General features: G+C 40.7%; 1 protein-coding gene across 7 annotated transcripts in view; it reads right to left on the bottom strand.

The window, feature by feature from the left end:
• Nucleotides 1-2,033: 2,033 nt before the first annotated feature.
• Nucleotides 2,034-13,861, bottom strand: part of myo16 (myosin XVI) — a 109,291-nt gene continuing 97,463 nt past the window's right edge. For 6 of the 7 annotated variants that reach the window (XM_026143917.1, XM_026143919.1, XM_026143916.1 and 3 more), the window contains exons 34-35: nucleotides 13,199-13,284; nucleotides 2,034-5,433 (exon numbers count right to left, since the gene is read on the bottom strand). In XM_026143917.1, coding sequence (XP_025999702.1) covers nucleotides 5,287-5,433; nucleotides 13,199-13,284 — 233 coding nt within the window. In that variant the 3' untranslated portion in view covers nucleotides 2,034-5,286. Of the gene's footprint in view, nucleotides 5,434-8,318; nucleotides 8,429-13,198; nucleotides 13,285-13,861 lie in introns of all 7 variants that reach the window. The other variant, XR_003269904.1, reaches the window with a different exon arrangement.

A 13,861-nucleotide genomic window follows, 5' to 3' on the forward strand; every position in this document is an offset into this window, starting at 1 on the left:
CCCACAAAGTGGCATCTAGAAACATTTTCCGGTTTTTCTACAGGATCCTGCAGTGTGCAAGCAAAAGTTTGTTGAACTGCTAATATTTTTGGAGGAATATTCTAGCACGCATACATTATGCAAGTTTTATTAGGATAAATATTTACAGTTACCATTATCCTTGCGTGCATTAGAAGCAACTAAATGAGCAAATACAAATGAATGTGTGTTTTTCTAAGAGGTTAAGACTGTTCAGTATTCTGCTATTCTGATAAAGAAACACTTGATAAGATCTTCTGCATGACTAAAGAGCTTTGTGAGATTTGTAGGGCTACCATGTAAATATATGTTAAAATATATGTTAAATATAAAACCTCAAACCAATATCTAAAATTGTTTGTATTTGCGTTTGTATGTTTATACGATTGCTACAGAATGAACGAAAACCCCAATGCAGTTCTATTAACAACCAATAATCCAACTATAATAATCCAAAGTTATGCCAGTTTGTTTAACTGGGCAATATAAATTTAATGTGACTTGATGATGACGTTTCTAACTCCAGAGTACACAGTTGACACACCTGGCAGTGCGTGTGTTAGTGCCCTTTGATAGAAGCCGTCTACAGTGATACACACTAAGGCATCAACTTCAAACGCTGGCTCCCCCCCTCTGAGGTGAAGCTTTCCAGTGACGCTTGAGGCAAACACTTTTTTTGGTAGATTGGAAAACAAACAGACAACTGAATCCTGCTTGTCTTGACCTGATTACTAACTGAAAAACCACAGGTTAGTAAATAGCTAGAAGCACACCCTCTCATCATGGGAAATGTCACTTCAACCAAGCATTATGCTCAACACTGCATGTATTGCGCTCCTCTTGTCATAATGTGTGCTTCATGGAAATATTAAGACACATACACACATGCGCACACATAAAAAAAGCCCCACCAAAGTACATCACTGGAAACACTGGACAAATATTGGACTTTAATTACTAATCACTGTATTACGTTGTACTTATACTTCTTTACGGATTCATTGCTTTTATTTGCTTACTTAAGCAGCTACATTGCAGCATTGTGGTCATACATAAAAATGTTTAACTCACTAGAAAGTTTATAAAGTATCAGAACCATCTCAACTATGTTTCTGGTGCCTTTTGGAGCATTTTTACTGTCATCATTTGACAAATAATATGGCTTGCTATGGAATCCAAAAAGTCAAAGTAATTTTATTGGTGTGGTACTTGTCACCAGCTAGTGTCTGTGACACCCAGGACAGGAATTGGCAGGGGAGTGCGAGGGGATGGGAGGTTTCCAGCACAAAAAAACAATAAAATGAGAAATGACTATCACTTTTAATATCTGGTGATCCCTTGAGAGCAGAGAGGACATGTCAGGGGTCTGGGATGATCTGTATCCCATTCTGTTCACATTTTTCATTATGTCACCCCACCACTACTACTTTTTGAACTTGAAAACTACCCCTATTTAAATAAAAGAGAAATCAACAGGAATCATAGTCAAACGTGACTAAATTCCATAGAAAGTTGAATGCTGTAGCTTTTTATTTGAAATTGCAGTTATGCAGAGCATCTTGCACAGTTTGTTGATTTTGCAAGTGATGGAGTAATGGGCTGACAAGAGAGGAACTGTCTGGAGGCTTGCAGATGTGGGTTAAAAAAAAAAAACAGGTTACACTTTGTAGCAAGCGGAAAAATCTTTTGTCAAAACAGACTTTTTATTTTTAGAAATATGCTTTATCTGAACTTTTATTTATTCTTTCCTGAAACTGATTTTGTGCCGATGCTCAAGTGACACGGCCGGCCAAATAATGCAAGTAGAAGGGGGATTTAAATCTGGCATCTTAAAACAGTTGTATTGCTGCATTTGATTGTGAGTGTTTGAAAAAAGGTCAATGCTAAAACTGAGGGTTCACAATTAGGTTTTACAAACAATGGGTAATGTCACAGTGGCTACTTAAATATAGACACACACACACACACACACACACACACACACACACACACACACACACACACACAGACTCGCATTGACACAATTGTGCTTTATTGCTGTACAAGTACAGTACTTAAAAAATTGGGAACATAATAATTCTGAAATATCACAATAATTTTTTTCTTTCCACAAACACATATGTATGCAGATTAAAATATACTGTATGTCATGTACAAAAGAAAGATTACAATAAAAAAAAAAACAACAACAACAACAACAATATGAAAGGCAGTGCTGAAATATCATGTCTCTCTGGACAACTATAAGTGGACTGGAGACAATAGATGGCCATTGTACACTGGCAGTAGCACCAGAGAGGTGATCTCAGAGCAGAGGATTTATAGATTCCTGGCTAACGAATATGACTGGCAGTATTTTGGCTGCCGGAGCTTACTTCAGAGTGAGCGAATTCATCAAGATTTGTATGTGATGAAGTGGACATATTAGCAGATGGGTTTATGTGGATATGGATGGATGATGTGTTTAGCCGAGACAGTGGGGGACAGTGGAGTGATTCACAGTGCAGAGGGAAGCAGTTCTTCACATTAGACAGCCTTTATCTTTTCTGCACGAGCATGTTATACGGGGAGGACACCCAACATGTGGTCATGCAAGGTAAAAACCACTGATATGCTTTAAAATACAATTTAAAAATGTCCTCATTTCATGACTTCCATAAACATAAGTATACACAAAACTGCACACGACCAACCATAACTCTGATTATACTGAAGGATAAATACCAAAGCTAGAAATTCTTTCAATGGCATTAGCAAGGTTGACGAGCTTAGTCTTGGTTCCTGTCTTTTGTTTGATCGCAGATGAAACACACAACTACTTGTGTGAAAATGTTTGATATATTTCTCCATTGCAGTGCTCATGCAGCCCCAAATCACAGTGCACAAGGTGTGATATATGGGGCAAATCAATACCTTATACTTGCTTGAAAAAAAATGAACTGCATACACAACTTCTGAAGACAATAATCACATTAAGCAGTTAGGTACACTGTTTTGATTCAGGCGCATGTTCCGGTAATAAGATACAAAGAGATTCAAAGATGTGCACAGGATGGTGGAATAAAAATTTTGCATTTGTACATTCAGCCAGTCAGACCAAAACACAACTGGGCAAGTTCGCCTTCAACGGGCTCTTGAATATTTGTGCACCTTCGCACGCCGACAACAACCGAAATCGATCCTGCGATGGCGCTGCTAATTTGCAATTCTGAACCAATTTAAATGCCTTGTGGGTGATCAGTGGGAATGAGAAATCTATTAGAGCTATTGATACTTGGAGGCTCTAACAATTCAGACTGGATCTTTAAAGATCGAACACCTTGTCTAGACACACCCAGCCCATTACAGAGGTCAACACAACACCACATAAACATTGTGCAATAAAACATCCATATACATTTAGAACATCTGCATTGCATCAGGGAGCAGAACAATGGGGTCGAAGGGGAATAAACAAATCATTAAATAGAGTATAAACGAATTTTCATAACCGTAGACAGTCGTTCTAAAAAAAAGAAAAAAAAGAAAAGATATTCACATCTTAAAATAGACCTCTTTCTCTCAGCATTGCATCTAACCCGAGACATTCTTCAATCTCAGTTTCACCATACACAGTATTATATACTCATCCTTGTCTTTCATCTTCAAGGTCAACCGCCGTGCTTTTCTTCTATAGTAAAAGCTAAAACATATGACACCATTCACTATTTACACTGTGGCTACCATGGAAACACCCGTAAAGCCGGTTTGATCCACTGGAGGAGGTGGGGTGGGTCAAGTAGGGGAAAGGGCAAGGGGGTCTGTTTGTTTTGGGTCAAGTACGGGAAAGGAAAAGAAGATGAGGACAGGACAGAGAAGGTAAAAAATAGGCGCCTGCGAGGACACAACAACGAAGTAGGGATCTGTACAATAATCAGGTTCATCTGTGCGTGAGGTCTCCTGAAAAACGCATTAACCTGTTCAGATGCTGATGAGACACGTTAAGAGTGTGAACAGTTTTATACCCATTTTAAACACTTTTTAATGTTTTTAGTCCACACAGGATCACCAGTGAACTGCAACAACAGCTATGATTTGGTCATTTGTCAGTCTGTACATACAGTATACAAGCATAAGGAGACTACCGTACGCATCAGTTTTAATAACTATACTTGTTAGTTTAGATATAGCTTTCACACATTGTATCACTTTGGCACAGAGTTTCATGTTCAGAACATGAACTAAATACCTATCGGCTAAAGCTTTTTTTTTCTTTTCTTTTTTTAAAATCTCAGCTTTACCTTTATACATAAAGCCAAAGTATGCTCATTAGTTGGATCCCCGTCTCCTAGTAAAGGTAAGTGCAGTAGTTTAGGATTGGCCAGAGGGCTTTCTCACAGGCTGGTGGTAACAAGGGGGAAGAGAAGTGCACCTTGGGATAATACTGAGGTTACCCTGACCCCGGGCCCCTTGCTGCCAGGGCTGCAGTAGCACTTAGAGCCCACACATGAGACGCTAAATGAGAGCTGTGTACCTGAAAAAGGTCCCATGTCTAAGCCAGTAAAGTGTTGTTCAAAACTGAAGGTCTCCAGAGGCGTTGGTTGACTTGTAAACTTTCTGAGACTTTCTGAGGTGTGCACATATGAGAAAGCATCACACGGGAACATCACAGCACGTCAAGTATAATCAGCACCGGGTTTTAGAGTGGAGCTCATTTTAATACAGCAGCTCATCTTATGAGGCCATACGATCCAAATCAGATGGCCATTCGGCATCTAAACCCCAGGTCAACTACTTTGCTTGTAAGCCTCCTATTGATCAGCGTCAGTCATTTCATCTTAGAAGAGCTGAAAATAAATAGACAAGTCAGTGTTTTTCTCTTTTTGATCATATATGTCATCACAGACTATCCCGCATCTATTCTTTTTCTGCTTTGCAGTCATTTTTCATGGATATCAGTTAGTATCAGTTAGCTGTCACATGGTGCTGAGTTTCTATCACATAAGTAAGGGAATCCCCCACAGTTGAGTGCAAAGGGAAAAAGCAGGACCTTCACCCCACGGACTAGGCTCATTCTTGGAGCTTCAGCTTAGTCAATGGGGACAGAGGTTAACAGATCAAAAACAAACAAAAAAAAGGGAAACGAATAAAATTGAAAAGCTCGTGGAAGTGTGGCTGAAGAAAGAGGGAGGAACTTCATAGCCAACGTATGTGACTTTATCAGAAAACCTCCATCATGGAGGGGCCTTCCTGTTGGTCCAGAGCAGTGTGGGGGGCAGGGGTGGGGACTTAGGTGGGCGTGGGGGGCAGGGGTGGGGACTTAGGTGGGCGGCGCTTCCAGTCACTCCGCCCCTCACACTGCAATCGCCGCCATCGCAGAAGCTCTCCAAGGGCGGCGCTCTCATCCCCGTTGGACAGACGTAGCCGCTGGAACACCTGGGGCACAGAAGGAAGAATACAAGGTTAGGAAAGGAGGCTAGGGTTTGCTGAGGAGATGCAGCACACTGAAAAATCCAAAAGATTAACGACAGGAAGTCCAATTGACAAGCCATGATCGGAGCGGAGGGGTGGGATGATAAACAGTGACTGCACAAGCATCATAAAAATAATAACATTAACAGGGCAAAAAAAACAACAACAACAGCCTGGTCATCCAAACCTGATTAGAAACTGGGAGGTAGGGGTGTTATGCTGGCAGCTGGTGGCCTAAGAAAAAAGAGCTCAAAGGTGAACGCTTTTAAGACAAAGATCCAAATATCCCACTGTTGTTTTGTTCATTTTAATAAATACTATGAAAACACTCTCTCTCTCTCTCTGTGATTTCAACTTTCCTTACCCCCACTGCTGCACCCTAAACCTACTGCTTGCTACTGACGATGTAAAGCTTCAAAAACACCTTTAAGTGCTCCCACGGGCCCTATGAAACAACTATTAACAAAGTTGTTTCTCTTCACACCTATCAGTTTTTCCACTCTGCTGAAGTACGAGCAGTGAGCTAAATCAGCTCAGTAGTACCTATAATGTAACATTTTCCAAGTCAACTGCCAAACATGTCATGTGTTTAGTGAGGGAGTCATAGGCTATGCCACACACACACACAGACCGGGGAAAAAACATTGCACCGATTGGATACTCTGACAAACATACCTGCACATACCTACTATACATGCACACCCAAACGCTCAAACATACATTGAGATAGATTGCCTGCACTAGCACAATACTCAACAAGCTAATCCATAATTTACACCTCCCTGCCAGGCTATTCTTTGCACTGGCGCCAGCGAGGAACACCGGCTACTGGAACAGAAAATAAGTAGGAACACTGTGTCCCTCTGCAATGCATGACTGTACTGTTCATGGACACACACACACAGTAAACATCAGATACAGTTTTTTTCAAATTAATAACTGTGAAACATTTACGGTTTCTGGCCTTGATGTCTGAAATGTAAAACAGTTTAATGCTTGTCTTCAAAATGTCATCATGACATCGAGGCGAGATGACAAAGTTAAGTTTAGAAAATAAAATCGCTTTTTGACATTTCAAAGCTGTCTGATGGCGACTTTACTCCAGATAACAGCACTCTGAAATCTAAACCACACCCTTCTGTGTTGGGGGAAGTGGTGGGGGGATGGGTTTAGATCCATACCAACATGTGAATGGATTGTTATGGTAATAGCATGGTAATGTGGGATAGTAGTCATTCCAAACTGTCACTCACAGGAAGGATATCCCGAGGCCACAAAATATTCCAATAAGCTCAGAGCTTTTCCACATAAAACGCACACATTCCCAGGTGTAAACAGCTACTGCATGCACGCTACTGTGTATACACCCTCAGATACAGAAAACTAAAACACCGCGTTCTCTGATTGTTTGTACCCACAGCACTAGATATGACTTAGAAAGGATTTCACAGAATATAAATTGCATTTTTTATTATCTGACAAACAATAACACATGAAATTCCAAAAGAGTTTCTTTTATGTGTTAGTCAAAGCAGATAGAAAAAAAGAGAAAGGTCAATAAACAGCTAATATTTCTATAACTGGGTGGCCAAGGACAGGTCGATCAAAGAGAATAAAACAAGTAGAATAAAAGAAACTGCAGACAGGATGATATGTTGCTATCTCGGGATGACTTATGTGTGATGTTTTCCTTTGATATTCCCCTGAATAGTTCCTGTGGAGTCATGTAAGGATCTCTGTCTAGTCCGATACATTTTAAGAATAGGTGTCACATGTCACATGTTCCCGAGTAGCACATGTGACCACTCCTATTTCAAATGCCCTGCCAAGTCATTGTCTGAAGGGATAAACAAAAATATCAATCTTTGTACCATTCAATCATTTAGCAGTCTGTCAAGTCTTTATATAATTAGTCTAGACTGCTGCTCGCTATTCACGGCGAAGACCCAAACAAACCAGTCCATTCATTCTTAAATGAGCTGCCCATTCATCTTCCTTCATCCTTTCCTTTTTATTTATCCCAGTAGTTCTGAGAAACCTACATAAAAACGGTCTAGCACAGAGTTATTCCCACCTCACGATCGTGTATAAACTCACAGTGATGAAGGTGATCAAGAAAGCGAAACACCGGTGAACAGCGATGATGCAGTGATGCCAGAGAGAGTCTGAGGAAGGGTTAAAAGGGAATCGAGTGATGGATTCAACAACGTAAAAATCCCAGCAGATGAAGAGCAATAAAAACTGCAGCTCGAGCTTGAGACTCTCAGGAAAAACACTGTATAGTGACTTTTTGTGCTGAGGAGGACAGCAACAAAAAGGAACAAGTGCAATTGCCTAAGGATTTCTCCACATGTGTGGGTATTCAGATCTATTTAACCTGTGAGCTGCAGTTTCCTTCCAGAAATGAGGGATAAAAAAAGAAGAGCGTAAATGTCATCGACTCAGGATTCCTCTGACTCCTGAGAGCCGAGATGATGTCCTGCAACAGCAGTGGTTTTCAAAAATGCTTCTCCAGTGACCCATATTTTCAGAAGATTTGATTTTTTATGACAACTGCCAGAAATTCTGATTAGAATTTTTACATCTTATTTTCAGCCATGAGTTCAGACTTCACATCCTGTGTAATATTAAACTAGAATTAATTTCAGGTAACCGCAGCCACCGATTTCCATAAAAGCTAAAACAATAAATTCCCTTCTTACTCCATAAACACATTTTTGCCATTTTAATTTTGACTCAGACAAACCTTCTGGAAGTTTTATGAATCATTACTGATTTGACTGCACACTGGATTGATGAAAAACACTGCGATTAAGGGCAGAGAGGGGCACGGCATGACGTACACTCACCACATCCCTACATGTGCACGAGGGCTCACAGCGAGCCCACCCCCTGTGCCCCCCTCGCTGTTTTAGAGGGCAGCCCCCGCACCGAATGGAGAAAAGTTGAGATGACCCCTCTGGAAAATATAGGAGGCAGTGAGAATAACAGCCAAGCTCATTAGATTCATAGAAAGAGAAAGAAAACAGGCATTTATGTACAAGACAACAGCCTAGTCCAAAGTAGATGGTTACATGTGCTTCACACTTTAAAATGCTGTAAGAAAGGAGCACTAAGCAATCACAAACAGGCTTCAGATACTCAATGCACAAGGTGAACTCATCCAATTCTGAATGGAGCGATAAAATATTTCATCAACCTGAGGATTGTCAAGTGGGTACACAGCGTGCCTTTACATCTCTAGTGAAGTTTACCTACGAATAGCGTGCGCTGAACTCTTCTGAGAGTGGAACAGAACGTCCTTTGCTTCTTTGTGCATTAAACACAGAACAACTCAAAAGAAAGAAGCCAAAAAGAAGCCAGTGTTAAGTTTTTGTGTGATATTGGATTTAAACCCTACTCTCTCAAGTGCAAAGTTTCTTTCTTCCTGTGCGGCTCTTCCTGCAAAAAGCAAAAGAAAAGCATCTGGAATTCTTTAAGTTCTTGAAGACATTTCATCTCTCATCCAAGAAGCTTCTTCAGTTCTAAGAGAGATAAACGCAACATAGAAGAGCCACCTTGACAGCACAAGACTCAGATGTACACCTGCATCTAAAGGACAAAGGTCACTCTTTCAAGGATGCTAGTGTTCACATTTTGGACAAAGACAGATGGTTTGAAAGAGGAATGAAAGCCATCTATGTCCACTGTGAATGATCATATTTGAACAGAGGCGGTGGCTTACGACACCAACTGTCTGCCATCTACAATCCAGTTTTGAGATCCCAACCCAGGAGCATTAACGCCCACTCACACCTTGGGTCAGTTGATCACAATAAGTCACATAATGTTCTGAGGCCATGTCCACACTAATACGTTTTTATTTGAAAAAGCATCTTTTTCTCTCCGCTTTGGCTTTCCGCTCACACTGAAACGGCGTTTTTGGTCAAGGAAAATTGGAGCTTTTTGAAAATGCTCTCCAAAGCGGATACATTTGAAAACGGCGTTTTTGCGGCGCAGTGGAGACTGCATAAACTGAGACTTTTTAAAACGATGACGCATTTTAGTCATATGATGCAGTCATGTGACCAGTTAAACTGAGATGGCGGAGCGCATTATGCAGCAATTGTTTTGTTTGCTCTCAATTTTGACAGCCCTTTTAAAGATCAATATCAGTCTGTACATGGTCCAGATAGCTTTTCTTCAAATTCTTTAATTCTCACTCGCTTTTGCAACTTTGTACTTTTGTGTTACTCGCAGCAACAACTCCACCTCATTGTTAGTCCATTAAAAAAACTCGGTGCTTTTCCTCAACATTTTGCTGCAAAATTTCAAAGAGCCGGAAATGAGCAGGTCGAATCGTCTTACATTTCATGCATGCGCAATACAGGAATGTAAGCATTTTCAGTCATTCCAGTGTGGATTTTCAAATTTAGAAGAATTAGTCGACTTAGCATCATAATGGGTTCATCCAAAACCTTGGCTGATTGTGACGCACACTCGTTTTCACATCTTGGCTCGTGTGATTAGTGACCCTCGTAGGGACACTCCCTATAGGGCTTAAATCTGGGTCCCACCAATTGCTCTTAGAACTGAAGAAGCTTCTCAGATGTCACTTTTCTTTCCAAGCTTCTTAGGCTACGTTCACACTGCAGGTCTTAATGCTCAATTCCAATTTTTTGATCAAATCAGATTTTTTGTCTGCTTCTTCACACTACAAATAAAATGTGACAGCAAACGTGCTCTAGTGTGAACCCTCAAGGCGGCCAACATGCGCAAAAAGAAGACGTCACACACAACGCGCTCTGTTTAGACCCAGACCAAACAGTCTTGTTTGACTGATGGCCGTTAATATAAAGACTTGTTTCGGATTTTACGTTTCCCAATTTTGCTTTAAGTTATTTTGTTATTTACATATGGCCTAATAATGATCCTTATTGCTGTTTCAGAGAGGAGCGGTGCTTCAAAGGATAGTTGCAGATTTCTGTCAGAATCTGCAGATTATACAGTACAAATAAAATAGTCACGTTTCTCCAACGCTGTCTTCCCAACAGTTTCACTGGATGGCCAGGAATCGTTCACGATGTCTTCTCGGGTGCTGATAATTGGCGTCTGTCTTGTGTCAGTGACGTAAAAGACGGATTTAATGCGACCTGACCGTTCAAACAACTGTCGCTTTCTGAAACATCAGATATGCATCGGATTCAGTACCACATACGAAAGTGACCCAGATCGGATTTGAAAATATCGGATTTGTGCCGTTCACACTGTCACACCATGATCGGATATGGGTCGCATAGGGTCAAAAAAGTCGGATTTGATGCGCTTTCGCCTGCAGTGTGAATGTAGCTTTAGACTACGATGACCTGGATGACTGAGAACCTTCACAGACATAACGAAAACTATAGGTATAGGTGTTGCTTGTTTTGGACTGATTTGATTTGTTGCCCTTTTTTTCTCTCATCTGCTATGTCACTTTTTTTCTGGAAGTTTAAATTGGTTTTATTTGTTATTTTGATAAGTTGCTTTATTTATTCAGTTGAGTTCTTTCCTGCTAACTTTGGTACAGGCCCCAAACTATGATGTGGGGTTTTTTTTTAAACATGTAAAATAAAACCAATTTTTCATCTGTGCTCCACCTGTGTGCATCATCTTAAAAGTTAAAATTAGACTTTCTATGACACACATTCATCAGTCAGTGGTAAGGCTCAGTTTTCAAAAGGTTCGTCTACAACCATACGGTAGTTAATGAGCTCAACATAATGAGATTCAGAGTATGTGCATTCATGTAAGCATATGAGTGCAAAAAACTAAACAAATATAAACCAAAAATATTTTATCCTGTAATTATACACCTGTCCTTGGAAGCACAAAAAGCTCACATCACAAGTGATGCATGCCACTGAAAGAGGCCACTTCCCTGTCCACTTAAAATGTCAACAAACCCAAACAGAAACCTTATACAGGGAGTGCAGAATTATTAGGCAAGTTGTATTTTTGAGGAATAATTTTATTATTGAACAACAACCATGTTCTCAATGAACCCAAAAAACTCATTAATATCAAAGCTGAATGTTTTTGGAAGTAGTTTTTAGTTTGTTTTTAGTTTTAGCTATTTTAGGGGTATATCATTGTGTGCAGGTGACTATTACTGTGCATAATTATTAGGCAACTTAACAAAAAACAAATATATACCCATTTCAATTATTGATTTTTTACCAGTGAAACCAATATAACATCTCCACATTCACAAATATACATTTCTGACATTCAAAAACAAAACAAAAACAAATCAGCGACCAATATAGCCACCTTTCTTTGCAAGGACACTCAAAAGCCTGCCATCCATGGATTCTGTCGGTGTTTTGATCCGTTCACCATCAACATTGCGTGCAGCAGCAACCACAGCCTCCCAGACACTGTTCAGAGAGTTGTACTGTTTTCCCTCCTTGTAAATCTCACATTTGATGATGGACCACAGGTTCTCAATGGGGTTCAGATCAGGTGAACAAGGTGGCCATGTCATTAGTTTTTCTTCTTTTATACCCTTTCTTGCCAGCCACGCTGTGGAGTACTTGGACGCGTGTGATGGAGCATTGTCCTGCATGAAAATCATGTTTTTCTTGAAGGATGCAGACTTCTTCCTGTACCACTGCTTGAAGAAGGTGTCTTCCAGAAACTGGCAGTAGGACTGGGAGTTGAGCTTGACTCCATCCTCAACCCGAAAAGGCCCCACAAGCTCATCTTTGATGATACCAGCCCAAACCAGTACTCCACCTCCACCTTGCTGGCGTCTGAGTCGGACTGGAGCTCTCTGCCCTTTACCAATCCAGCCACGGGCCCATCCATCTGGTCCATCAAGACTCACTCTCATTTCATCAGTCCATAAAACCTTAGAAAAACCAGTCTTGAGATATTTCTTGGCCCAGTCTTGACGTTTCAGCTTGTGTGTCTTGTTCAGTGGTGGTCGTCTTTCAGCCTTTCTTACCTTGGCCATGTCTCTGAGTATTGCACACCTTGTGCTTTTGGGCACTCCAGTGATGTTGCAGCTCTGAAATATGGCCAAACTGGTGGCAAGTGGCATCTTGGCAGCTGCACGCTTGACTTTTCTCAGTTCATGGGCAGTTATTTTGCGCCTTGATTTTTCCACACGCTTCTTGCGACCCTGTTGACTATCTTGAATGAAACGCTTGATTGTTCGATGATCACGCTTCAGAAGCTTTGCAATTTTGAGACTGCTGCATCCCTCTGCAAGATATCTCACTATTTGTGACTTTTCTGAGCCTGTCAAGTCCTTCTTTTGACCCATTTTGCCAAAGGAAAGGACGTTGCCTAATAATTATGCACACCTGATATAGGGTGTTGATGTCATTAGACCACACCCCTTCTCATTACAGAGATGCACATCACCTAATATGCTTAATTGGTAGTAGGCTTTCGAGCCTATACAGCTTGGAGTAAGACAACATGCATGAAGAGGATGATGTGGACAAAATACTCATTTGCCTAATAATTCTGCACTCCCTGTATAGTCGTGCTCTAACTGTGTGTGTGTGTTTAACTGTATACATATATGCATCCCATGACAAGTTTTAAACACACCAAGGTCAGATGCACTTCCGTGTGTTACGTAAAGTGTTGGGGAGTAAGGTTGCAAAGAAAAAACTGCACCTGTTGCCATCTGTACATAGCTTCTGATGAAGGCACCAAAAGTGTGTCTGTGTGTTTAAGTGCCTGTCTTTGTGGTTACCTGAGTATGATGACTATCCATGTGTCTGTGCAAAGAGGGGGTGCTGGAGGAGTTTGACTTGCTGTGACTCTCATCCTCCAGCGACCCTGAACACAAAAAAAGAAGCGTTTCACAAACCACGGATATCTGTCTTCTCAAGTCTTTCCACACACAGGCAGGTAGAGTCTGAAGGACACACCGTTTTTCAAACACAAGCAATCTTAGAGAGGGCTAAGAAACTGTTTTCATGCAAAGAAAAATGTTAAGGCAAGAGTATGGTTTGGTTGCAAAACTCTCTGGGTATTTAAGAATAAAGTAACCACTCTCTGGTTCCAGTAAATCCTTCTCAGTTTCTCAGGTCACCTGATTATACCATTTAATTTCCCTCTCGTTATTTGTAACTCTAACTCCACTTACCAATCTTCCCAGCCTGCAACTACTTTTATTTCAGTCCACTCCACAATGAATTGAAGTGATTGTGCGGATCTGGCATTACAATGGCTAAAAGGAGAGTTTGCAGCTAAGACTGGCCTGGTGTATGACTTTGTCACTCCACAGGTAGAGCCGGTGGAACTGTATTTCTTATTTACAACCACATGGCATTTTAACTACTTTTTACTAACTGTAAACTATAAGTAGACTGACACCCATTAATCTCTAGATGCATAGTTACGTACCAACATG

Source organism: Astatotilapia calliptera, chromosome 16 (genome assembly GCF_900246225.1).
Source record: "Astatotilapia calliptera chromosome 16, fAstCal1.2, whole genome shotgun sequence".
Lineage (NCBI taxonomy): Eukaryota > Metazoa > Chordata > Actinopteri > Cichliformes > Cichlidae > Astatotilapia > Astatotilapia calliptera.